Genomic DNA, 25,431 nt, shown 5'->3' with positions numbered 1-25,431 from the left:
TTTAACATCATCAGAATTTTAAAATATCAAAATAAAAGACAAGAACAATCTATTTATTTTCCAAGCCGCTTATCCTCACGATGGGTGCTAAGCGTGCTGGAGCCAAACTCAGCAATCTTTGGGCGATAGGCGGGGTCCGCTGTCAACTGGTCGCCAGCCAATCACAGACAAATACGTAGTTTAGGTGCGCCCAAAGGCTCACCGCCCGCCCCCCCCTCCCCCCCAAAAATGAAACTGCTTCTTTTTTAAAATGTGGTTTATTTTGCAATTTTGTGTTCATACAAAGTTTTTCCTTTCTGAGAGACTTTTATTTCAAATGTGGGACATTAAACAAAGTCTGGGATATAAAAAAACATTTCACTTTTTACAACGTGAAAGGCGACTTTTGGCCATTCAATAAGCATGGACCATTTTTATTCATTCTCAATCATTTTTCAAATTTAAATAAAGGGCTTTTATGAGCAACTTTAATTTTCAGTGCTCGGTAATTGAGTTTCCATAGTTGTAATTTTGTGATATTAATTTTACAAAGTTAAAAATACGTTTAATAAATAATGGGATATTCTTCATATGATTCAAAATAAATTAAAAGGGAAAACAGTTGAAGGGTTGTATTACAGTATAGCATTTTTAAGACAATGACTTAGTAAGGTATCAATAAAACATTGAGTTTCTATTCATTCACAATACCTTTCAAAATAGAACACCAAAGTGAGTCAAATGTTTTTTTCTCAAGAACATTTATTTTGAAAGTACCATGAGCAACATTATATTAAAATAAAGAAGTAAAAAAATGTGTAAACAATTGCGCTCAAATTCCGGGAAATGGTCATCATCAAACCGCAAAACGATAAACAAATTCCGGGAAATGGTCATCATCAAACCGCAAAACGATAAACAAATTCCGGGAAATGGTCATCATCAAACCGCAAAACGATAAACAAATTCCGGGAAATGGTCATCATCAAACCGCAAAACGATAAACAAATTCCGGGAAATGGTCATCATCAAACCGCAAAACGATAAGCAAATTCCGGGAAATGGTCATCATCAAACCGCAAAACGATAAACAAATTCCGGGAAATGGTCATCATCAAACCGCAAAACGATAAAGCTTTGACTTTGAGGCAACCCAAAGAAATAAATAAGCCCTTTAATCGTAGCAGAAATGAAGAACGAAAAGTTCAACGTTGACGTCACCTGTTAGCAGTTGGCAAGCAGCAAAGTTCTTCTTTAGCATTTGTGGAAAGGGAGAAAATATCAGCGGGTGGGCTAATGCTAGTTAGCAGCGCTCAGTTGTCCTGTCCTCTCTTTTGGAAAGCTGGTCGCAGGAAGAGCTACAGAACCTCCAGCAGGGGGCGGGAGTCCAGGATACACAAGAGTATGAGCGCAAAATGGCGGGAGGGACTGCATTGCGCTCGACGACGCGTTCCGGCCGGGTTTACTCGTCGGTGACGGAGAGGCGGCTGAAGATGGGCAGGCGGCGCCCGTCGCGGCCCGCCGACTCGCAGCAGCCTGAGCTCAGCGAGCAGGACGAGGCGTAGCCCTCCTCGGAGAGCGATTCCGCCGACGAGCGTCGCCGGAGGAGGGCGGCCGGCTTCACGGGAGGCCCCACGCCGAGGGAACGGAAAACCGAGTCGGAGGAGTCCGTTTCTCCGACCGGCTCGGTGGCGGCGGGAGGGCGGAGGAGCCCCGACTGCGAGGAGAGCGTGGGCGAGAAGTCTCGGGCGAAGAGCGACCGCGAACGGTCGACGGACGCGAAACCCGCAGAGCCGAGGCCGTGGCGCGGGGTGGGCGGCGGCCTCAGCGACTCTTCGCCGTTGTGCACAAAGTGGCAGCGGCCGCCGTACGGGCAGAAGCCGACGCTGTGGAAGGTGCGGCACGGTTCCGTCTTGTACTTGGGGTGGCGCTTCAGGCCTCGCAGCTCGTCCGGCCCGTGCGCAAACTGGCACTTGGCGCCGTACTTGCAGACGCCGCTCTCCTCGAAGGTGCGGCACAGTTCCGTCTTGTAGACCCGGGACGAGGGCGCCGCCTCGTCTTCCGCGAGGACGCCGACCCTAAAGGGAACGCGGCCGGGCGGCGAGGGCGGGAGACCGCCCGCCGGTCCCCATCGCGCCCACCCGTCGTCCGACTCGCAACCGGGCCGGGCGACGGGGCACGGCGAGCGGGGGCGCCGGAGGCCGACGGCCCGCGGCTCCGACGGCTCCAGACCGTCCAAGTTCTGAAAAGCAAAGAAGAACGCGACGTCGGATCTCTTTTCAGATTCCATTCGAGACTTGTGGAACCGTAAAATTGGAAATCTTTGTTTGAAAAGTTCTGTTTTTATGAAGCAATGATCCAAAATTCACGAGTGACCATAGAAAAGGGGGTCCTGCACGTACCCCCCCCCCCAAAAAAAAAAAAAAATTCAATGTCTTGTTTTTTTCCTTTTTTTGGGGGGGGGGCGGGGGGTGCTTCTTTTCCAGAATATGGATTTTTTTAAATCCAGCAGTTAAATATTAAAACCTCTCAAATTAAATATTGTGCAAATGTCATTTTTGCACCCCCCCAATACTCGACTTTGTAATCGTTTCCCTTTCCCACCTTTTCGACAGAAAGCAGAAAAGGTTCTGCCGCCGGCACCGCTCACCTGGCACAAGACCGGGTCCACGTCCGAGAAGATCCCGAGCAAATTGTAGGGCATATTCGGGCTGCGGGTCGGGGGGCGCGGGGTCCCGCGTGGGCCGTCTCCGGGACCAGAGTTCCTCCGCCGTCTGCTTAAATACTTGGAGGGTGGGACATTGAATGCAAGCCCCTCCCACCGCGGACCCCCAGAGAGGAGGGGTTGGGGGGGGGGGGGGCTTTGCCACATTTGTGAATGCAGATGGCACGACGACAACCCCAACGGTTGGATTTTAGTCTGACTCGCTCGCTCGGTTCCGACTTCAAGACTGGGAAGAAACCGGTTGGAGGCGCAACCACTGACAATTCAACTCATCCGCAATTATTTGGAACTGAATGAGAACTGAATCGTCCCCCCCCCCCCCCGATCTTCCTCTTCTTCCATCAACATTTTTGCCAGTTTTCCGAGCCAGGCGCCGTCGTACGTGGTGACAAAACGCGTATTATTTGTGTATTTTCCTGCAAAAGACGGTTTGCCAGTAAAAATGAATCGAAGACGTTGGCGTGAACTGTCAGGTTGTAGGAAGGAGCCCTGTGGAACTCCACATTGGGTTGTGATTCTTCTGTTAAGCACCCGGTGACAACGACCGTCCATCTTTTTCCAACGCTACTATACATGATACAAATCCGACTTAATACCACACGTACTACTAGAAACAACAATCTGATGAGGATTTGTGCAAGTGTTAGTCTTACAACTTGTACTACTTTCACTCTTACTGTTTCTACTCCTCATGTGAAATACTACGACAGTACTACAAACACGACTGCACTACTGCTTATATAGAAGTAGTCCCAAGGTGCGATTGTGAGCGGGGCCCGTTGTCTCCATGCATTCGTCAAGTCACGTCCGTCTATATCGATTTTTTTGTCTCCCCCCCCCCATCGACCGACCGGCCAAAAATTTGCAGATGAGCGCCAATGCAAAACGGCGGCTTTCAAATTCGGCGTCTCTGCCGCTGTTGATCAAAATGGCCTTGGATGAATGATAAAATGAGATATTTTGGTCGGGGCTGTTGCTGGATGAACATCTCCCCAATATCGACCCCCCACCCCCAACCCGCCACACAGGAAGGCCGACTTCCTCCACGAAGCGCCCGCGTGCCCGTTTCCACACCAGCGTTGAGCGGATTCCATTTTTGCCAAAAACGAGGATCCTCCGCAGCTCGAATGTTTCCTCTTCTGAAATGGGCTGACACGCAAAAGTAAATCATCGGAAACGCACACGTCCGCTTGGTTTCGCGCCATGAAGATGAAATTCCTTCCATCGACATAATCCCTGGATTATGATTTGGGGAATTAGCGATGATTGTGCGCTAAACACCTCATTGTGTGCGTGTGTGTGTGTGTGTGTTGATAAGCGGGCGTCTTCAACGACATCGACGTCCACGCGCGTTAACGGTATAACTGCTGAGTGTGCGCCTGCGGTTAGTTTGCGGCAACTGCGCGGGCAGCCGGCATCGGTTGGCGCCGAACGCAGAGCGCGGCGAGCCGCACTTTGAGCCGGGAAGCCAGATTTCAAAGTTGCACGGCGACAAATCAAGGAAAGGAATTGACGGACGCCGGTGACACGGCCGACATTTCCTGGACTCAAATGCGGAACGTTGCAAAATTACGTCACTCGTGAATAACGGCGACAACGTTTGCCACTTTGACGGATTCCTTCGGGTTTGGCTCTCTTCTAGGTGTTCGTCACCAAACCGCCGGGCGGCGGCCGTGCGCGTCAACCGGCCGAGTCTGCCGGATATCAAAGAGAAGAAGAGATGACGTTAGCGGTCGATAAAATGATAAAATAAGATACAAAAAAATACAAGACCGATTGGTGAAAATGCCGCCATGAGGAAACCAAAGTGTCAAAGGTCGGTCGGGCCAAACAATTTGCGGGACGCAACTAAGCTAGCTGCTACGTGTGAACGCAAACGAGGCCTGGAGGATTTGTGGCAGGGGTGCCAAACTTCCGTCTTTCAAGCAGCGTACACAACGAGACCGGCGCTCGCTTTCGGTGCTCCCACCGTCATTTTTTTGGATGTGACAGGAATCAGCCTTTTTTTTTCTTTCCGACTGGCGATGTTGAGCCCCCCCCCCCCCCCCCCTTAGCAACAGTCGCCACGCCCCACAATCTTGACGTGACTAACCCGAGCGACTCTGGGCCGTAAAAGATGACGATTCAAAGTGAAAGTCGTTCTCCCGCACCGCTAACAATTCCATCAAACTCGGAGAAGATCCTTCTCCCAACATACAGCCCGGGGTTTTGGGATTATTGTCCACATTTCGTTGTACGCGCGCTCTTCCGCGAGCCTTCATCCATCGTAGACACTTCTTCGACTGTGTTTTAGGGTTAGGCAAATTTGGAAAATGAATCAAGCGAGCCGGCTATCTTTCGTCAGCGTTGCACGTTCCCCAAGCGCATATTTTCTTCGTAACGTGAACCTTTCCAAGCGCACGCTACCGACAACCAGCATTGCGGCGAGAGGGGCGTGTCAAGACAATGCAGCTATCTGATTATCGGTTATTATTGTCGGGCACGAGTGATCGACAGGTCGGAAAGGTTCATTCCATCCGCGCGTTGGATAACTGGATCCAACTTTTGTTCTGGTGATTTTTGTCGCAAAAGCTAACATCGACGACAGCTCCCACCCGAAATCTCGCAGATTAGCGGAAAAAAACAACAACCCGTTTTCCATATCGGCCAGCCTCGCCCTCGCGCTACTCATCGGTATCATTGGCACATCCTCGAGGCACCGCCGCGAGTTTTGTCGATTTGGGCGTGTTTAAAACATCTCAGCTCGATTGCCCGAGCGCAAACTAAAACTTTCAATGGCGAAGACCACGTCCGTCCATTCGTTGATTGATGGCTCCAACTTGTTTTTGACATATTCTGGACCGAGTTTTGCATCTTATTCATTTGAAGGACAACCTCATCCAGGTTACACTCGCACTGCTCGGGATTTAGTCATTTAGACACACAAGTGGTCTCGGAAGGACCCCTCTGATCACGTCTTTCGAACCCCCCCCCCCCCCCCCCCGCGCATACATTGAACCTCAAAGAATCTCGTGGCCTTCTTCACTGTCGCATTTGAGGAAAAGCACGTACGCTACCGACTTTAGCTTAGCTTCATCTGTGGACCCCACACTTGAACCAGAAGCAGCAAAAAGATCCAGAATGACAACTCTGAGCAAAAGCCGAATTGGTACTCTGATCTTGACCAAGGTCTAGATAGGAATCTGCCATGCGCACCAGCAACGTCTACATTTGGCTAAACAGGTGAGCGAGCGCACGCTCGCACTTCCTTCCTTCCTTCCTTCCTTCGTCTCCGCAATCGCAGCGGACAGTTAAACGTCTACGATGGTTTATTTTTTTCCACCGCCGAGCCGTCATTCATGCTTCCATAAAGCATATGACAGTCGGAGAAAGGAATAAAAGCATGTACCCGGGGCGTACGTCGGCTCCCGCCTGAACTCGGCCCTTCGGAAAATGGCCAAATTCCAGTTTGATCCCAAGAAAGCTGCCCCGGTCCGGCCAAAACCAAATTGGAGCCACTTTGTCTTCAAACCATCACGCCGTCCGACCAAACGCAGGCGGGCACGGGCGAACGTGGCAAACGCCAGAAAAAAAAAAACCAGGCCGCGATGATGCGCACGTCAGCCGCATACGCTAACCTTGTGTCAAATTCTTCAGGATTTTTGAACCGAAGCAAACCAACTTTTTCCTCAAATTTTGGGGTCCAACGTCGTCTCTAGCGCGCTTCAGGTCCGAGCACGACTGTGTGTTCTTTCTACTTTTGGGGATAAGTTAGTTTTTTCGGCGGCAAGGGGGGGGGGGGCTGCCCTCTTTTGGTTGATTTTCGGACCGACACCCGCCAGGGGGAACGACCGACGTTTGGACTTTGGGGCCTCACAACCAAATACTGCATGTTGACGATGGAACGAGGAGGAAAAGTGGCGACTTATGTCCCGGCGTACAATTTCCATTTTTTGTACAGCATCTTTTTAATGGGAGGCACAGTGCGCAACCGGTTAGAGCGTTGGCCTCACCGTTCCGAGGACGGGAGTTCGAATGAGGAAAGAGTTTGCGCGTTCCCCCCGTGCCTGCGTGGCTTTTACCCCTCGACAAAAGATGTTTGCACTCAACGGAGACTAAGTTGCGAGTGCGACCGACCGGCGACCAGTCGAGGGCGTGCCCCGCCCGCCTCCAGCCTGAAGAGAGCTGGGATGGGCTCCGGCACTCCTGGGAACCTCGTGAGGATGAGCGGCTCAGCTCATGAACGTACAGATGTGTTTTTATGCATGGGGGCGGCGTCTACGTGTACTTTGCCTGCTCCCGTGCGTTCATGTAGGTCGCAAGTTTTTGCCCCCCCCCCCGACTTTTGGCGAGAACGTCGTCGGGCTCGTCATGACTGCGTGCGCGGCGTTGACGCTTTATGATCATCCCCATTCTAAATTGGTGGAAGTGGAAATCCCGTAGCAGCTGCCGTTTACGTGAAGCTGTCAAGTATTTCTACTCAACCAAAGGCATGTACTCAGTTACTCTCCAGAGAAAGTAAAGAGAGGCGTGTCGCCACTTGCACGCCGTTTTGCGGCTTTATTGACCAACAAAAACCGACAGCTCGGTTTCAGCAACGACAAGCTAACCGGTCGGAGTTAGCAAACCGCGCATCGTTGAAGGCGGGACTAGCGAGCGGCGTCGGCACAACCCGAAACCAGGTTCACTTGCTTAACACACGCGCACACACACGACTATGTTGCCATGAAATGAATAAAAGTATCACAAACGCGGTCATCCATTTTGGGTTTTACGCGTTGACGAGACGTCTTCTGCGGCTATCGGCAGCGCTTTCAAATCGCTCCTTCGTGCGTAAAAAGAAGGAAACGCGTCACTCACGTTCATAATTCAGCTGAATCGTTATTTCCCCAACGCAATTTGAATCTGAGTGGCGTGTTTTGATTTGGGCTGGCTCGTCTCTACTCAATTCTAAAGGTCTTTTGGAGGGGGGGGAGGGGGGGGGCGAGGGGGTCAATCGTTTGCCAATTTCTATTTTTCAAAAGGTGGTGGTGGTGGTGGTGGTGGGGGTGGGGGGGGGGTGTCGTCCGTCCGAGATCCCTGCAAACTGCTGCGCTTCACCGCACTCGCGCCCCCTGCCGCAAGTTTTGAACGGACACGGGACAAGTCGGCGCTCCCTAGATGGCGGTGTCCCACACGGCCGGCGCCGATCCGGCGGACGCGGCGGGCGGAGACGAGTACGGCGGCGGTTGTTTCCTCCTCCGGTTGGGCGCGACCGGCGGGTGGTCTCGTTCGCCGAGATTCTTCTGGGCGCGCCGGCGGCTTTTGATTTCGTGACACAAAACTCGTTTCTTCTGGATCGTCTCCATCATGGTGGCGTCGCCGCACAGCCACGGCATCTAAGGGGCGGAGCAAAGGTCAGGGGTCACCCATACGCCGCGCGTGTGCCGGGGTTCGAGGCTTCGTCACGCGACAAAACAATCACCCAAAATGGCAGCACACGGAGGGACCGGACCTCGACCCAATAGAGCATGCATTTTACCTCCTGAAGAGGACAAACCCACCAGCAGCAAACAAAACGTGCAAGAGGCCGAAGTGTGTCGCAGGGTCGATGCCGTTATTGGAGGTAACGGTTATGAAAATGTTGTCCAATGATAATAACATTGTTATTCACGTGAAGTTCACGTGTGTTCCAATCCTTTTGCTCAGCCGAAAAAGCGGATGGCTCCCAACAAAAGGTGCTCTGCCCTGAGTAGTTTAACTAGTCGAGACGTTTGACGAGGGGGTTTTTGAATGGAGCCCCGCCCACCACAGGGTCGAAGGTGACGGGCATTTTCGGTGAATTCGCCAGAATCTCGGCAACTTTTGATGATGTCGCTCAATTCCTTGAAATTCAAGACAAGGGTTCCTGACGCGGTTGTCATCAAAAGTCGCTTGTGAACAACGCCCCCCTTCGTCCCCAACAGGAGTTTTGACTTCAGGCATCAAATTGAAAACGGCTTCACAAGTTGTAACATTCAATCTGATTGTGTGCATTTGCAAATCTTTGTCTTTTCATTTTCACTTTCACTTTCATTGGGGTTTGGACAAGAGATTTTGTTCCCACTCGTTGATCAAATTCCGGAAGTAGAACCCACAGAATTCCTATGCGTTGCGAATGGAAAGAATCCTTTCCTAATTCCAGGTAAAAGGTCAATTCCGTTTGGGAAGCGCCGCCGTTTGCGTTGAATTTTGCGCCGACGTGCAAGTCTGCAACGAGTACGAGATCACGGACTGGAGCGGTGACAACCCACGATTTGGTTCACGTTACCTGACTGAGGGCGGGATGGTCTTGCGGGGTCGAAGGCATCGAAGGGACCCCCGATGTCGACGACGAGCGACCGAGTTGCCGCGGACACTTCAATTCTGTCCTCAAAAAAAAAGAAAATGACAAAGTACCCGTCGACAGTAAGACTCGCGTCGAGGCGCTTCCCGCAAATGTTAGCGACGAGGTGATGACGAGTGTCCGAAATAACGTCCCCGCCCCCGAAATGCGCTTTACGAATGACGCCTCGGCGACGTCCGCGCTTTATGAGCCGCAGATGTGCATTTTTTTTTTTTTTTTTCTGTCCAATCAGACCAAAATGTTTCTTTCATTGAGTAAAATGCTGCAAATAACGAGAGACAGACTTTCTTCATCTGGGCACTGATAAACGCGGCGGGGCGTCGGGACCTCGTACGCGACTTCTTCTTCTACCGCGCGGTACCTTCAGCGCTGTTCCCGCTCCTGCAGTCGTCCGGCGACGCGCCGCCCTCCGGGGGCCGGCCGGCCAGCGAGGCGTTGTAGGGGGGGGGGGGCCTCTTCAGGCCGACGGGCGTCCGGGAGCGACCCGCGCCGACGGGGGAGGGGCAGGCCGACCGGCTGCGCGGGTACACGCTCCCGTCGCGGGCGGAGCCGGACGCGAGAGGCGGCGCCGACGAGCGACCCGAAGCGGCGACGGTGGACGCGGACGGCCGCTCGTCCTCGTCCTCGCTCCTCTTGCCCGCCTTCCTCCCCGGCATGGACAGCTGGGTGACGTCGACGGGGGTCAGCGGGGACTCGTCCGAATTGGGGGAGCGCTGGGGGGGGAACGGCGGGAAGACCAGCAACGGCGGCCGGTGCGTCAGCAGGTTGGGAAACGGTTGAGGGATGCGGTACAGAGACAAACAGGAATCCGAGTATTTCATTTCCTCGTACACCGACTCGTTCTGATCGTCCGGACTTTTGACCGGGACGTTGGCCGCCATTTCGATGTAAACCGACTCGGGGTCGTCTCGGGACGCCGAGAAGCCACTCTGCGGCGACGGCGTGTCCGTCCCGCGGTCGCCGTGGTGACACGGGTGGGCCTCGTCAAAGGAGGAGCTGAGCTGCGTGTTGGGGTTGCGTTTGGGTTTGGGCGGGGGCGTCTTCTTCGAGTCCTCGCCGCACGCGTGCAAGTGACCTGCAAGCACGCGAACCAGATCGCATCGTCAGCGGACGAGCGCGAAACTCGCCCGACGTGGAGCCGCTCGATCCTCGGCGGAGAAAGCGCGGAACCGTCTCGTCGTTTGCAAAATTGCCTCGTCAATCCTTTCCATTTCGTACCGATTGGATTTATTTCGTGGCGTGCCGCAAGAGCGGCGGCCACTCGGCGCCGGGGCAACTCAACCCCGAACGAGCACGCGCTTGGCTCTGACTCGGGAAGAAACCGCGAGCAGACCCGAGACCCGGAGGCAGACGTCGTTTTTGCTTTCAAACGTCACCGGGGGCAGCGATGGCGAGTGGGAGGCGGGCGAGCTGCACGACGACTGTCTTTTTGTCCAAAGGTGAACGCCGAGGCGACAAAAACGGTGACGTAGCGGCACTCACCCTCATCTTGGTCCTGACTTTGCGTGTGAAGCGCCTCCGAGCTGCCGCTGAGTTTGGTGTTGGGGTCCCTCTTGGGTTTGGGCGGCGGCTGTTTGCGCTCGTCGGCGGCGTCGGCGCCCACCGAGGTGAGCGACTGAGAGCGGATCCCGAAGGCCTGGCCGGGAGGGGGCAGGCGGTCCTGCGGCGGCGGCACGGTCATGAAGCCCATCCGGAAATGTTTTCCGCAAAAGGCCACGTCGGTCGCGCCTGCCGCCTCGTCGTCGGTCCTGAAGAAAGAAAAGCTTCCGTCAGACACATGGCACTCGACGACGGGAAAAGCGGAACAGCCGAGAGACGAGGAGGGAAAACAAGTTCCCAGCTAACTCTTCCTCGTCGCTGCCGTGACAATTAGCGGCTCGGAAAATGGACGGACGAACGGGCAGTGACGGCGTCTTCTGGGTTGCCCAGCTGCCAGCCCAAGATCCAGATCAGAATCCCATTGCCAAGTACGTAACGGCACCAAAGGAATTCGTCCCCGGCAGTCGGCGCCACCCCCGATCTCGCCACCTCGACCGATGGCGATGCAGAAGAAGCTCCGCCCATCCACACGACCAGGAAACCGAGAACACCTCGACGACGGGAAAAGCGGAACAGCCGAGAGACGAGGAGGGAAAACAAGTTCCCAGCTAACTCTTCCTCGTCGCTGCCGTGACAATTAGCGGCTCGGAAAATGGACGGACGAACGGGCAGTGACGGCGTCTTCTGGGTTGCCCAGCTGCCAGCCCAGATCCAGATCAGAATCCCTTGCCAAGTACGTAACGGCACCAAAGGAATTCGTCCCCGGCAGTCGGCGCCACCCCCGATCTCGCCACCTCGACCGATGGCGATGCAGAAGAAGCTCCGCCCATCCACACGACCAGGAACCGAGAACACCTCGACGACGGGAAAAGCGGAACAGCCGAGAGACGAGGAGGGAAAACAAGTTCCCAGCTAACTCTTCCTCGTCGCTGCCGTGACAATTAGCGGCTCGGAAAATGGACGGACGAACGGGCAGTGACGGCGTCTTCTGGGTTGCCCAGCTGCCAGCCCAAGATCCAGATCAGAATCCCATTGCCAAGTACGTAACGGCACCAAAGGAATTCGTCCCCGGCAGTCGGCGCCACCCCCGATCTCGCCACCTCGACCGATGGCGATGCAGAGGAAGCTCCGCCCATCCACACGACCAGGAAACCGAAAACACCTCGACGACGACGGCTGATTGAGCACCTTTTTATGGCCTCTCCTTGCCGTTTCTTCTTCTGCTTTTTTTCCTGCAAGTAGGTCCAATTGGCGTCGTTCCGGAGGCGGTCGCTCTCTCGGGAAATGTCCGACGCGTTCTGGATGACCAGGTTGTCGTACGCCTGAAGGCAGCGGTCCTCCACGTATTGGAAAAAACGGCGCCAGGCGGAAGCCTCCTCTTGAGACGCCATCGTTCCTGGAGGACCTGAGGACAGAGGAACAAAGTGGGTTAGAAGACCGAGGGTTCGGGTCCCTTTGAGCGGCCCGGGACTCTTCGCATTCATCCGGGTCATGGAATTGATGGCCACCGGGCTCTTCCGTTTGTCTTTGTTGCTCGCCACGCTTATATTTTCAAATGACTTGAGGAAGCCGGAAACCGGCGCTTCGGGTCGAGACTTGGACGTCACGCCTCCCGTCTCGTTGTCCTCACGCTCCTTGAGTCAGTTTTGAAAATAATGAAAAGCATTACACGGAGCAAAGAGAGAGATGATTTTTCAAAAGGTACTTTTGAATATTCTGTCAGAATTCGATCGGCAAGCGGCGTCGACGGCCGGCGACGTCTCCGCCGGGCATCTCGACGACTGCCGTTTTGCGTTCCCGTCCCAGGTTAGGAGCGCGCCTCCAACTGGTAGCATCAGTTCTGCACGCCAGAACCCCAGCCCGGTTTCGTCCAACTCACCAACCGACGAGAGGCCAAACGTCTGTGACGCGCGCATTGGCGGTTTTGCCGCCATTCCAAATGTGAATCGTCGGCGCAGATCCCAGCCAGTGGAAATGGCCGTCGGCTCCTCTTCCTGCTGAAAATGCATGTAGGGGGTCTTACGCGAGCAGGACAGAACAGCCACACAGTATATCCAGTATCAAATATTGCCTGAAAACGTGTAGTTTGTGGCAAAACTGCACACACGCAGTACATAAGCCGCGGAGCAGTCCAATTGCAATCCTGTCAGTGACCTGGAAGTATAACATCACTCATTGACACGTACTCTTTATCCTCCGCGAAGAGTCACTAGGTTCACTGCGCCTTACTGAAGAGTCGTGACCGTCTCTCGAGTATTGCACATATGGTTGTATCTGTAGCTGGCCAAAGGACACGCCCAAAGGAGCAGCCCAATGTCCCTTGAATCCGGGCATTTACAGTCATTGAAACGGGGGTGGACTACGTCCTGAAACCGGAGGCCTGCCGGTTTGAATCCCCACATTTGCCCGCAGATGATTGAGGCCGATTGTCCGGTGGTGGTCAGAAGGAACGTGGGCAGGTGCGACGCGACTGCAAAGCGTCCGCGAGGGCGCCAGACGACGGCCAGTGCCGTCTAATTGGAGACGCGATTGTTTGGCGGGGAACCCTTGCCGATTCCGCGGCGTTTGTCATCGCGTCGGTATCCCGACCGCATCCCCTCCCCCACGCCGCCGCCGCCGCCGCCTCTCAGCATCTCTCCCAAAATGGAACAGGAAGTCAGTCAGTCAGTCGGCCTGCCGTAACCTAGCAACAGCAGCATCTCTCACGGGAGCGAGCATGATGTCACGCTTCCGACCGAGCCAGAGGAAATCGGAACGTGCTTCCAATTCGGTCACCTTCACTTGATTTATTTAAGGCTGAGCGTCGTCGTCGTCTTGGTCGTCGCTCACGCACGCACGCACGCACGCCAAATCCGCTTCTTCCTCTCTGCTTACGCAAAATCTTGACATGACAACACATTGAAGATGCTTACCGCAAGACTCACACTGCCTTCATCCTCCCTTGACTGCTTGCGCGCTTTGTGTCCTTCCGTGTCCCCGACGTTCCTTCCCAGGCCACCTTATCTCCTTCTACGTCTCCCTCGATCGGGTTCGGAGACCGGTCGCCGCGTTCACGTCCGCTCGTCTCTTGCCCGAAGAAGGCTGAAACCACGGCGACCTGACGGCATCGGCAGTCACTTGACTCCTCCCCGTTACAGTTTGGGGGGGGGGGGGGGAGTCGGTTGACCGTAACTTTCTCAGGGGCAATTGAAATCTCCCAAAGTGAGTGTGACGGTCAAGGACCCCGGCACAGGCTGAAATAAGTATTTCACGCGTCAAGATGTTTCCCACCGAATATACTTCATAAAAGCTGAAAACTTCCCCAGATGTTGAGAACAACCCAACGTACAAAAGAAAGCAAACAAACAAGCTGAAAGGTGTGTCAAAATGTCAAATGGCACACGGAAAAAGTATTGAACACAAGAAGAAAGAGAGGTGCAAAAAGCCAAGACGGCATCTAAAAATCGATCAATAATCAAACGGCAATCCGAGACCTTGTCAGTGCAGATGAAGACGGGCGGGTTGAGTCCTCATGGAGGGCCCCCGAAAAGGTCTCATTGGCAAGCTTGCGACCACAATACGTAGATTAGATGGAAAGCCAATCACGCCATCATAAATTTGCCCAGTCAGGTGGTCCTCGCGGGATTTCTGACAGAGAAGTGCAAAGAATCAGCAGAAGTGACGTCCGTGGGCCGAGGACCACCGGTAACTGTCAAAGTTCGCTTAAACGACAAACGCGTTAAATACTGGGAGAAAATAATCTGCTTGGACGACTGTTCGAATGGCATTTTCTTAGCCGCTTATCCTCACAAGGGTCGCAGGAGCGGCCAGTCGTCGGGCAGGAGCCGGGGCACGCCCTGAACTGGTCGCCAGCCCGTCCCAGGGCACACAGAGACAGACAACGGTCGCACTCACAATCATACCGACGGGGAAATTTAGAATCGCCAATGAATGCGAGCTTGCTTTTGACATGTGGGAGGAAAGCGGAAATCCGTAAACACATTTTTGTTTGAAAAAGTACAGAACAGTGGATTGTGTTTATAAACGTGCACCAAGACGTCCCTCCGCCCCTAATAAACTGAGATTGGGGAGCATAACTATCCATTCAAAAAAGAAAGTGTAAACCTAAAATGTAAAAGAGGGAAGAAGGACAGAAGGAACAAAAAAAAAAAAAAAACAGACTTTGAGATTTATTCTGGAAACACAGAACATCCAAACAGCGACTGAAAGGCCTCTACCGGTCCCGTAAAGAAAGATTCCCGTTACCAAACCGATCGTCGGAAAATGTTGTCTCCAGTTTCGAAGGAAAATTCAGGACACGAAAGGAAAAAAATTGGCGCCGGATGGGCAGCCTCCAAATTCCCCCCAACGTAAACATCCGGAATCCTGTGTCAATCTTTACCCGCGACGCTTTTGGTCTCCCTCGGCCATTCGATTGCCACCGACGTCACTCTTTGGTTGGTGTTTTTTTGGATTGATCTTTCCTCAAGTCGCCTGCGTTGGTAGCCGTCAAGCGTTTCATCTCATCTATATGCGCGCACACAGACCCACAGCTGATGTTAAGTGTCCGGAAAAATCTCTCCCTTTGTCCTCGGTGGCCTTTTGAATCGAATTTCTGGGATTGCAGACTATTTGAGCCAATCCAGTCCGTCTTTCCCTCGAAACGGGTCGAAGAAAATTGCCGATTGACTATTAGTGGTCTTCAAACTCAACGGCCGTTCTTGGCGCTTCTTTTGACACCACAGGTGAGCTTTTCAGGATCCTGGACCGCTTGCGAGGACCCCCAATTTGATCGACACGGCGGTCGCTCTCCGGTTTTGGGACGAGCAAAGCGCGCACGGAGGCAAGTTGCCGAAGTCTCCTTTGGATTTCGGTGCTCGCCGGCTGACCATCGGCGGTCGTCGCTTTCGGGATGCGGTTCCCCGAGTGGCTCCACTTCAAAGAGGCTCTGAATCTGTTGCTGTTAATCCAAACTCGTTTTCTCGTTTGCAGCGTCTGCTCGATCCAAAACAGGCGACGCAAACGCAAACCTGACAGCTTACGGTCCGAGTTTTTCCCCCACAAACGTTTTTATGTTGTTCCCCTGCCTCGTCAACTAAAATGTGCGACCTGAAGAAAAGTCTCCAATTTCCTGAGCTAAACAAGACCTTCTAGAAGGTTCTGGTCAAACAAAATCAATGTCCTTTTTAATTTACTGTAATTGATGAGAGCACAAATCCACATTTAATAACATTGGGACTGCGTAATTGTCACCGCTCGGCGATGAAAAGCGTCGGTCGCTTCCTCCTCGTCCGACACTGACGGCAGCGCCGCTGTGACCGAGTTCAATCAATCAGTCAACATTCTGCTGTGGTGCTTTTTCTTTTTGCAATAGCAAAATAAAGATACAGCAACAATGTTCATATCAATTGATTGATCACATTTAGCTTGTGTAAATGTTGCTATCCAAAGCCGTGTTAGTCGTACTATGGAATGATTTATTTAGTTAGTAAATAATACAGACCACAAAAAATACCCCCAAAAATAGCAATCGACCAAACTCCTTTAGCCCCAAAAAAATTGGATGGAAAATGAAATTGACATGAGAATGACAAAGGTGTTACTTTTTGTTTTTTTTTTTGCAACAAAAAATATTCAAGAATCCTTATTTTATTTATTGTTCATTCAAATAGAATAAGGAGAAAGGGTGTTTTTTTTTTTTTTTTTAACAAAATGATGCGTACGAACGACAGAAAACAAAACATTGGGTGCCCCCTAGTGGCCAGCACTGAGAAAAGCTCATCGCTCCACTCCAATATTTGAGTGACAGGCAGCTTTGGTGACAAGTTTTGGCTTTTTTCTTTGCGTTTTGTTTTGCTGGCTTGTTGACGTGGCAACCACAGTAACCCAACATTCCAGGACAGGAAGCGGCAAACCAGCGGCACTTCCTGTCACGCGGGCCACGGCTCGTGTCACGATTGCGGCTGAACGTTTGCGGTGTGCGTGTGGAAATTTGCGTGTGTGATTGCGCGTGTACCTGCAAGAGGGTGGTCGGGGGGTGGGGGGGTGGTGGTGGGGGGGTGTTCCTGCCCGTCAAAAGCTGGTCTCGTTCATGTGCGCTTTTGCGCCGGTCTTCGGGGGCGCACCGCTGACGCCGTCCGAGCTTTCGGGGGACGCCGTGGCGTCCGACGACGGAGAAGCTGCAGGAGACCCGGGGGTGCGATCGCGGCGACCCGAGGCGGGCGTCTGCGAGCCCATCGGGCCGGTCGACGCGGAGGCCGCACCGGCGGGGGCCCCGCCTTGCGGCGACGGCATCAGGGACAAAGGCGCCCCCGCGTGTGGACGCCGGGGGGCGGGCGTCCTCAGGCCGAAGCGCGCCTCCAGTTCGCTACACACGGGCAGGCTCCGCCTCCCGCTCTCGGCAGCCCCCGGCTCGGACCCCTTGGCCAGCTCCTGGCAACGCTCCACGAAACTCCCTCGCCCGCGCGCCCACCCGCTTTCGCGCTCGCTCACCCCCCCGCCGCGGGCCCACCCGCACTCTGCCTGACGGCGGGGTCGCGGGCTGGAGCTCGACAGGCGCTGAGGTCCGTAGGCGGCCGAGGGGGGAGGCGGTCCCGAGGACTTGGCGAGGGCGGCGGAGGGCGGCGCCTGGCGAGGAAGGCCGCCGCACAGAGAAGAGGCCCCGCCCCCTACTTCTACTCTCCCTCCGAGTCCTCTTCCTCCTCCGGAAGAGTAAATACGATCTGCTCGGAGGCCTTCAGACAAACCTGAAGAAAGACTGCAGGAAAGAAGAAAAAAAAAAAAAAACAAAAAAAAAAGAAAGATGATCGCTATCCTAGTCGTCGTCGTCGTCGTCAGCGTCTGCGCGTGTGTACCTGCACGTGGAGGTCCTGGGCGTGCTGTCGGGAGTTCTGGTGAGAGCGAGGTCACACTGGTCCAAGAGCTCCAGCAGCTCCTCCTCCGTGGGCCCGCCCAGCGCTGCGAGACATCCGATCAGAGGCCATTCGGCCAGGGAACGGCCGGCCGAGCGGGTCTCACCTCGGATGTCCACCTTTCCTGCGATCTCCATGGCGGTGGTGAGGTCCCACATCTGGATGCTTCCGTTGGCGTGGCCGCTGAACAGGTAGCGGCGAGGACGCGAGCCGATCCGACTGGAACCCTCGCACTCGTGCACCACGAACGCCGTGATGGGCGTGCCGTCCACCGAGCGAACCTCGCACACCCTGTCGGGACCCGCACAAAAGACGGGATTCGCACCTTTTTGACCAAAATCTGATTGACGGATAGCGCGGCCCCGAGGGAAGGAGCCGGCCGGTGACCCGGATGCGGAGGCTCCAAGAGGTTTGCGCACGCTTCTCGACGGTGGCGCCGACAAGCTTTTCAGCAGTTTTCATTCTCGCTTGGACTTTTTCCTTCGTAACTTGAAATTTGTTGGGCTTACGACACCAAATAGATTTTCTGATTGTCCTTTGAAGTTCTACTTAAAGTGGAGTGTCGGTAGTTGAATAAATACTTCAAATCAATGAATGCAACAAGCATTTGATCTCCACACACACACACACACACACACACACCTTTTGCCGTTGGACGACAGCCTGACGTAGAGTTTGTCGGTATCGGGCACCACCCTCTGGATGAACACCTGCTGGTCGTCCCTCTCTCCATACGGTCCTGACGACACGACAGGCGGAACGTCTCAAAACCCAGCGCATAGTGCCGCACTGTAGGGAGCTGCGACGAGTTGCGCTTGCGTCTGTACAGCGCTGCCTTGAAATGCAACCTCCATTAATTCCACGCACACACGACCGTCCCAAAGCGTCTCTAATGAAAAAGCCGTCGGCAACGTGCTGCGGGACGCGCACCCCGAGAGATACTCGGCGCCAGAACCAATGAAAGTCTTACGTCAAGGCATCACCGATAACAACACGTACAAAAACGAGAAGCCATCGTTGTCCCAGGGAGGACGGAAATTCATTCACACCGATGGAAAGTTCACGCGTGTACAGCGATCACCGCGATATTACAATTCATTTATTTTGGACGCCATTCTGGTTTTAAATGTCGTATACTCTTTAAAATGAGGCAGCCGCACCTCGCAGAAGGTCGACTGGGCAAACGTTTGAAGCGAATGCTGACATCTTATGAGTGGCGGCGTGACGGTCTGAGCGCTCCCCCGTGCTGAAAAGTCCCCTTGTGAGGAATGCGCTCGCGTTACTAACGGGGCAACTCTGGTTACGTAGCAGAGGCTTACTGGGAAATCTGCCGGTCTCATATTTGCCCTTCTTCTACACACAGGGAGCTAACATACGTTATAACCTAACCCTTCAAACAAAAGTTGGTCAAAAGACGTCCATAGCGAACATGAACACTCGGCGACAAGTTGTCGAATGGCAGATGTTGAAGCACGGATGGGGAGGTTTCAAACTGGCCGGGAGTTTACACAATGTATGCGCATGCGCGTTAATCACAGTGAGACTTTTCGGCACCGGGAGCGCTCAGACTGTCACACCGGTTCTTCATCAGTTTCAAAGAGTTCTGAAAAATATTCACCAATGCCAACCTTTGCTCGGCGAACGGCTGACACGCACGCGAACAAATGCAAGAGCAACGTTTAGCTTGATTTTCTCCAACAGCCTCCCTGTGGTTAGAAACATCACTGCAATCAAACCAAGACGGGGAAAGCGAGGAACGGCGCAAACGCTTCTGCGGCCGCCCGAGTGGACAAATAAAATAGCAGCACAGCTTGGCATTGGCATGTAGACATCAGATCGATGTAGTGGCAATTTTGCGGATTTCAGTCATTGCAGGGTTTTTGGGGCACACGAACCCCGCGCCAAACGAGGGTTTCGAGCAGCGTGGCGACGGTGCCGCTCGCAGCTAGGCTTACCTATCTCTGTGCCGGCGCTACAGCCTCCCTGCCCGTCCACTTCATCCAGGCTGAGGATCTTGAAGGAGGTGAGCGGCGTGGATCCGGGCTGCGTGGAGATCATCCCCCGGAAGCGGGTCACGGTCCACGTGCGGACGTGGTTGTTGTCGGCGCACACTGGCGGGCGTCGCAACGGTATTAGCGAGGAACCGGTCGGGAAACGCCAACGGGCGCGAGCGGACATTACCCGAGATGAGGTGCTTCTCGGACAGCATGATCTTGGTGACGGGGCTGCGGTGGACCGAGAAGGTCTGGAAGAGTTGCGGGCCCGAGCCCACGGTCTCGGGGTGCTGTACGATCACGCGCACCGCTCCCGAACTGGTCCCGTACGCAATCTCGATCCAGTTGCCGCTGTCGCCTGACGAGCAAAACAGATGCCGTCGTGACAATGAGGTCTAGCGGAAGCCGTTTTGAGTATTTGCTCCACGTCATGGATATCCAGTTAAGGTCCAGGTACTAGTACTATGCACTTTGCCCTCACTAAAAAGCCAATAGACACCAGTCAACACCAGTAGAATGACCGTCTTATTAATATAATATCTCCCCCCCCACTACTCTATGAAATCACCACTGAGGTACCCCAAGGCTGCGTCCTCACGCCGCTACTCTTCTCTCTTTATACAAATGACTGCACCTCAACGTCGCAGGCTATGAAATTCCCTGGAGTTTGCTACAGCACTGCCACCACTACCGCACGCTGGAGAGACGTCCGTCTCCGAGCGGGCCCCGGGAATGCCTCGGGAAGACCCGGAAAGGGAAGCCGAAGTTTGTGTCGTCGTACTAGTAGTGAGGACAAAGTGCATCAAGTAGCAGTGTCTGGGCCTTCACCTGCTCAAAGGGCTTCTTCCATACAGAACTGGCCCAAGGGTACGTACTGGTTTTGGGGGTGAGGTAAACGCTGAGTGCGGTGATGGCGTCTTCAGTAGGATCTCGATAAAGTTCTGTCACCAGCAGATCGTTGTCCTTCATCCTCAGAGGAAACTTCTGAACGTCTAAAATGACGACGACAACGATCACGTGTGCCGTTTTTTTCCTGACAACCCCCAAAATCGAGTTGAGCTAGTCCAACGGGCTGGTTCTGATGAGTAACTGCAGAACACAAGCCTTGAGCTGCAGTGCTGTCAAAGGATTTTTTTCCCCTTCTAGAATTATTAACGTTTCGCAAGAGACAAATATCACCAAAGCGAACTTAAAATGGTGAAAAGTCTTTGAGGAAAAGGGGAAGAAACGGCCTGCAAATCAACAGTTTTGGGGAACTGGCAACGGGTTTTTCCACATCTCTGTGGAGGTCGTTTGGCCCACTTTCCCTTGCAGAATTGGTCAAATTAAATGGGGGGGGGGGACACACACACACACACACCGTAGAGTGTTCCTGGTCTGGATTTGTTTTTTTGTTTGGAATTCACAAATGAATGTTAATCCCTGCGGATTTGTTTTTAGCACTAATTAGATTAAGCAAAAAAAAAAAAAAAAAAAGTGGCCTGGGTCATATTTGAAACTGTTCCTATCAATGTGAACAACCAAAACAGGATCCACATCACTTTGGGCAAAAATCGTCTGAATCGACGTGTAGCGTGAACACGGCCGTTTTTTTTGGGCTGACGTGTTGTTGGAGCGATTTGTGGAGGCAGCAGCGAAATCTCACTCATCTTTGCGAAATGCGCGATTCGTCGCGAATTATCGACCGTGCAAAAATTCACGAGGTGCGAGTTGGCCACCGATGTAGGAGATGGATCCGTTGTTGCATCCGAGGATGAGGAAAGAGCCGGCCGTTTCGTAGCTGCTGATGGGAACGACGTCTTGGTTCTGCGAAGGTGACAAAACAAAAATCCTTTTCACACATTCGCCTTGAACTCACTTCACCACTGTGGACGGCAACTGGAATCCAAACGCTTCCTGCCGTTGACGTTGATATTTGTCAAAGGTCTCGCGCAGCTTGCGTGTGAAAATCAGATTTTGAAAGCACTCGACCGACTGACGCGTGCCTTTGAGATCGGCGCAACTTTTGAGGGGGCAAAGATGGCGCAATCGCCGCCCGTCGCATCCATTTCGACGGAGACGTGTTTTGCCGTCTCACCGTTCCAGATGTCAAAGGTGAGCGTCGGCCGCAGCTGTTTGCTCTGCTTTTGAGAGAGCGACCGGTGCTTTTGTTGCCATCGCTGCTAATGAATAAAGAACGGAAAACGATAGAAAGGAAGAAGCGAGTTGTCTCGTTGGGGGTCGCCACAGCGTACCGCCGCCGATGGAAGCTCGTATTTGTTTGGCACACTTTTTATGTCGGATGCGGCTGTAAAAAGGTGAATCAAGTTTAAGACGCTTGTCTACTCGTCCCAGGCCACAATATCAAATCAGCGCAAAAGCTTTGGAGGCTGCTGGCGCTCCACAATCTCGGCTTCTGAAAATTGTGCGTCCGCCCACCTGCCAGTGTTTGGTGACGGCGTTCCACACGCCGACTTTACCGGCGTGACTGGTGGCGATCAGCTGGTTCCCGACAAAGAAGAGGGCCTCCACCGGCACGTTGAGGCTGAAGACGCCTGGGCGGGGTCGGGGTTAGCGGACGGTCTCGTCAGTGAAATGGACGGCGCCGAAGGGACGCCTCGTCCTCACCGATCTCGTTCCCGTTGCCGTCGGGGCAGATGGACCAGAGGATGATCTCCGTTCCCGAGGCCACGGCCACCATCTTGTCGTTGTCCCCCATCACTTTGGCGTTGAGCGCTACGCGGTCGATGAGCCAGTCCAGCCGAGGGGAGGTGAAGACCTGCTGCCACCCGGTGGACTCCTTCACCCTGAGGCACACAAGACAGGACAGGGAAGAAGCAAAAATCAACGACTTTAGACTCGATTCGATTTGATGCCGCCGGAAGGTGAAGCCTGTCCCGGACGCGTCACCAAGATGGCAGGGAACGCTTCCTTTTGAACGGAAGGAGTTTTGTGTACCTGTAACACGCCACAAACTGAGAGTAGGCCACCGCGATCCAGTTGTGGTGCCCGCAGATGATTCGAACCAAGCCGGGATCGCACGACGGCCCTGAACAGGCAAAGTGCAAGCTTGTTGCGGGGGTGCGAGCGAGCGAGCGAGCGAGCGGGGCCCTGCCATGGATTCCTGACCTCCAGACACCTTCTCCTCCGCCTTGGGCAGCATCCCGGAGTTCCCCAGGTTAGGCGGCATGGTGTTGCTGCGCCGGACCGGCGCCGCTCGGCCCGCCACGAAATGCGACCCGGCCACGCTGTGACGGTTGCGACGCTTGGCGGGGTGCACTGCGACACAAACGGAGCCGTCTCAAGGACATGATTTCAATTCCCCATCACGGCTGACCGGTTCCTTCCACGTTGATCCACTTTTATCTAAGCTAACTATTTTCACTCATTATTGTCAAAACAACATCCAGACTTTCAACCCCGAGGCCACGTAACGGCGCTCGGCTCCCGCAGGGCGAGCGAGGGAGGGTTTACGACACTTCTCAGGAACAGGAAGTCTTTACTAGTGACTCCATTTAGACAATTTCTAATATAACATCGCATAAAAATAACTCCAATAGTTTTTTTTTTTTTTTTTTTGGAATAATATCGACTATGTTTGAACGTCAAAACATTTTGCACAGGTTACGTCAACTGCACGTAATCGACGTGACATTCCACGATGACGTCGTCACGCAACTGCCACTTTTTTTCCGCAACAACTCGAGCTGAGAAAATGCGTCGGCGGCGCGAGCGCGTTCACGTTACCCGGCGGAGGCAGGTAGCCGTTGAACAGGACGTTTCCGCAGGAGGAGCGGTCCAGCTCGTCGCACAGCTGCAGTTTACGCACTGGACACACAGCAGCGTGGTCATGGCGACAGACACAGAACTCAACTAAAAACAAATTGTAAAATATTCAGAGCAAGAGAGAACGTAATGCTCAGATAAAAAAAAAAAAAAGATTTTCCATTCGATTTCTCTGGTCTGTGCTTTTATTAGGTTTCTTTTTCAATTGATTTAGTCGTAAAAATGTTTCAAAAAGTGCGGCATCGTGAGTCTCACTTACCTCAGGTCACGTTGTGCAATAACTCAGTACAAAAATGACAAAGCAACGGCGCCATCTATTGGTAAAATTACTGTATGACAACAGAAGAGGTCTGTTTCTCATCGCGTCTCCAAAATGACGTTTCAGAAGCGTTTTATGCATTTTGATTTGCCAACGTCAGGCAATTGTATTCAACAGTTGGGTGCCACTTGTTTCGTTTTGCTGAGCGTTAGAAAACCATACCTGGAGGCGGCCCCACACACGATTGGAATTTGACGTCCGATTAAATGTCGTCGACGCGAGCTACTCTGAGGGTTCCTGTAAAGAGAGCGAGAAGCGGCTCACCGAGAGGCGTGATGCCGTAGAACTCGGCCTCGTGCATGAGCATGTGCACGCCGATGGAGCGCGGGTGGAGCTCTTTGGTCCGCAGGAAGTTGAGGATCGGTGCAAAGAGCGAAGGATCTCTGTCGATGAAGATCTACGGCCGACGACGAGGCGTCACTGCGCGGCATCAACGCCGATGAAAAGTTAAGCGAAAGCAGACTTACAGCTCCTGTTTCATCCTTCAAAGTGGAGATCCGCCCGCTCAAAAGACTGAAAACAAACACGCAAAGTGAAATACAGCATCAGAGGGAACAACGGCTGCTTATCCTGACCCGGCAAGGATTTACGTGATCGAGGTCATATTGGAGGCATTCAGCACCAGGCCCTACCAATGCCAAACGTACGTTGCATTAATTGATCTCAGAGAGACTGGCAGTGCTTTATTCCTCCGCGACTCTTCTCACAATGTCTTAAAAGTACCGTATGGATAGGTTTCCACTGACGTCACCACAGTCCTTAGACCAATCGGATCAAGTAAGGATAGAAAAAAAACTTCACGCTTCACCCATCACCCGTTTTCTCTGACCTCTACGACACACAAGATGGCCGAATGGGGAAACCCGTCCATTCTCTGTCTATCGACAAAGTTGTGTCGTACGGGAGCGACAAAGTCCTTGCGTGTTTTTGACATATCTGGCGAAATAAAATCGATTCTGAACTGTCTGATTAAGTAATTGTAATTGATATCCTATTAGTAATATTTTGCATATACAGTTAACGGCTCGTTTGTTTCGTTCCCTCACCTGGAGAAAAAGGAGTCAGGAACCCACGTGAGCGTCTGTCGGGAGGTGCTGAACCTGGAAAACAAACGCACCCTTGAGCTCCAAAGTCGCCTTCGCTTGCATCGTGTGGAGTTCAACTCCAACTTGCGAGCGAGCGCCACTGCTTGTAATAAATCAAACAATTTCCGCGAAACGTTAGTGTGACTCAAAGGAAAGAGAGAATTGCTCGAATGGAGTTAGCGTTTTGAACGATTCCCTGATCGAACGTTCATTCTTGACTCGGAAACGGGTTTTTTTTTTTCGATTCGGTTTTAATCATGGTTTAATCGACGACGACAACAACAACAACAACTACGCGGCTGGGGGTGAAATATGTTGAATAAATGATGGGATACGACTGGGACGTTGACGCGTCCGAGCGACGACGGACGCCTGTTGATGCTAAGTGCTAGCATTTGTTAGCTAGCTCACGGTCGACAGAAAAAGAAAAGTCGAACAAGTGCCCTTCACCTTTTCCCGCCCACGTTTAAGTGGATCAGGTCCCCGCTCCTCGCCGCGTTCGCCATCGTCCCGGCACTTTCCAACAAAACCAAGACTTTCAATCCATGTTTTGAGACGTAACGACTTTTCCCCGTTGGTGTTGTTCACGCACTTCCGGACATGGGGAGAGGTTTTGGCGGGAGGGAAATCCTGAAGTGGATCAGCGACTCCAGCAGGTCTTGGGGTCGCTGGCGTGGCGTGCGGTGCCGGAGCCCATCCCGGCTATCTTTGGGGCGAAAGGTGGGCTACACCCTCAACTGGTCGCCAGCCACGAGCACTCTTATTAATAACTCCGCACAACGGACCTTTCCG

General features: G+C 53.2%; 3 protein-coding genes across 9 annotated transcripts; all 3 read right to left on the bottom strand.

Moving 5' to 3' along the window:
- Positions 1-265: 265 nt before the first annotated feature.
- Positions 266-4,728, bottom strand: LOC133505305 (mRNA decay activator protein ZFP36L1-like). Its single transcript, XM_061828412.1, has 2 exons — positions 2,630-4,728; positions 266-2,221 (listed from the first exon to the last, which is right to left on the bottom strand). Exons 1-2 carry the CDS (start codon positions 2,849-2,851, stop codon positions 1,442-1,444), a joined length of 1,002 nt encoding a protein of 333 aa, XP_061684396.1. The 5' UTR covers positions 2,852-4,728; the 3' UTR covers positions 266-1,441.
- A 2,997-nt stretch (positions 4,729-7,725) lies between these two features.
- Positions 7,726-16,611, bottom strand: LOC133504563 (neuronal tyrosine-phosphorylated phosphoinositide-3-kinase adapter 2-like). 6 transcript variants are annotated; one of them, XM_061826934.1, is made up of 8 exons: positions 14,968-16,056; positions 13,499-13,683; positions 12,466-12,583; positions 11,775-11,991; positions 10,530-10,795; positions 9,409-10,122; positions 8,973-9,067; positions 7,726-8,061 (listed from the first exon to the last, which is right to left on the bottom strand). In XM_061826934.1, the coding sequence occupies exons 3-8, from the start codon at positions 12,518-12,520 to the stop codon at positions 7,840-7,842; spliced, it is 1,569 nt and encodes a 522-aa protein (XP_061682918.1). In that variant the 5' UTR covers positions 12,521-12,583; positions 13,499-13,683; positions 14,968-16,056; the 3' UTR covers positions 7,726-7,839. The 6 variants fall into 6 exon arrangements, with proteins under 6 accessions (XP_061682918.1, XP_061682919.1, XP_061682916.1 ...); XM_061826935.1 differs by having other exon boundaries at positions 12,466-12,580; XM_061826932.1 differs by lacking the exon at positions 14,968-16,056 and adding an exon at positions 16,582-16,611 and having other exon boundaries at positions 11,775-12,583.
- shkbp1 (SH3KBP1 binding protein 1) lies at positions 16,249-25,374 on the bottom strand. 2 transcript variants are annotated; one of them, XM_061826929.1, is made up of 17 exons: positions 25,090-25,374; positions 24,601-24,654; positions 24,022-24,067; positions 23,819-23,951; positions 23,197-23,277; positions 22,579-22,728; positions 22,408-22,498; positions 22,078-22,256; positions 21,889-22,004; positions 21,189-21,276; positions 20,346-20,462; positions 19,658-19,828; positions 19,432-19,587; positions 18,119-18,215; positions 17,583-17,767; positions 17,420-17,522; positions 16,252-17,322 (listed from the first exon to the last, which is right to left on the bottom strand). In XM_061826929.1, the coding sequence occupies exons 1-17, from the start codon at positions 25,143-25,145 to the stop codon at positions 16,638-16,640; spliced, it is 2,508 nt and encodes an 835-aa protein (XP_061682913.1). In that variant the 5' UTR covers positions 25,146-25,374; the 3' UTR covers positions 16,252-16,637. The 2 variants fall into 2 exon arrangements, with proteins under 2 accessions (XP_061682914.1, XP_061682913.1); XM_061826930.1 differs by lacking the exon at positions 20,346-20,462 and having other exon boundaries at positions 16,249-17,322.
- Between the last annotated feature and the right edge of the window lie 57 nt (positions 25,375-25,431).

This window comes from Syngnathoides biaculeatus, chromosome 8 (assembly GCF_019802595.1).
Source record: "Syngnathoides biaculeatus isolate LvHL_M chromosome 8, ASM1980259v1, whole genome shotgun sequence".
Lineage (NCBI taxonomy): Eukaryota > Metazoa > Chordata > Actinopteri > Syngnathiformes > Syngnathidae > Syngnathoides > Syngnathoides biaculeatus.
Note: the sequence above shows the minus strand (reverse complement) of the source record. Positions and strands in the feature narration are given on the sequence as shown.

What these genes read in the sequence shown, in the direction of transcription:
- LOC133504563 (XM_061826932.1), bottom strand. Translation starts at nt 12,079, where the DNA reads ATGACCCGGATGAATGCGAAGAGTCCCGGGCCGCTCAAAGGGACCCGA. An exon ending in AAGTCAGGACCAAGATGAGG is followed by an intron (nt 10,123 to 10,529) that starts GTGAGTGCCGCT and finishes GCGTGCTTGCAG; the next exon opens with GTCACTTGCACGCGTGCGGC. An exon ending in ACCATCCCGCCCTCAGTCAG is followed by an intron (nt 8,062 to 8,972) that starts GTAACGTGAACC and finishes TCCGCCCCTTAG; the next exon opens with ATGCCGTGGCTGTGCGGCGA.
- shkbp1 (XM_061826929.1), bottom strand. Translation starts at nt 25,145, where the DNA reads ATGGCGAACGCGGCGAGGAGCGGGGACCTGATCCACTTAAACGTGGGC. An exon ending in GGAGGAGAAGGTGTCTGGAG is followed by an intron (nt 22,499 to 22,578) that starts GTCAGGAATCCA and finishes TTGCCTGTTCAG; the next exon opens with GGCCGTCGTGCGATCCCGGC. An exon ending in CTGTCGTCCAACGGCAAAAG is followed by an intron (nt 17,768 to 18,118) that starts GTGTGTGTGTGT and finishes GGGTCCCGACAG; the next exon opens with GGTGTGCGAGGTTCGCTCGG.
- LOC133505305 (XM_061828412.1), bottom strand. Translation starts at nt 2,851, where the DNA reads ATGTGGCAAAGCCCCCCCCCCCCCCAACCCCTCCTCTCTGGGGGTCCG. An exon ending in TGGACCCGGTCTTGTGCCAG is followed by an intron (nt 2,222 to 2,629) that starts GTGAGCGGTGCC and finishes TTTGCTTTTCAG; the next exon opens with AACTTGGACGGTCTGGAGCC.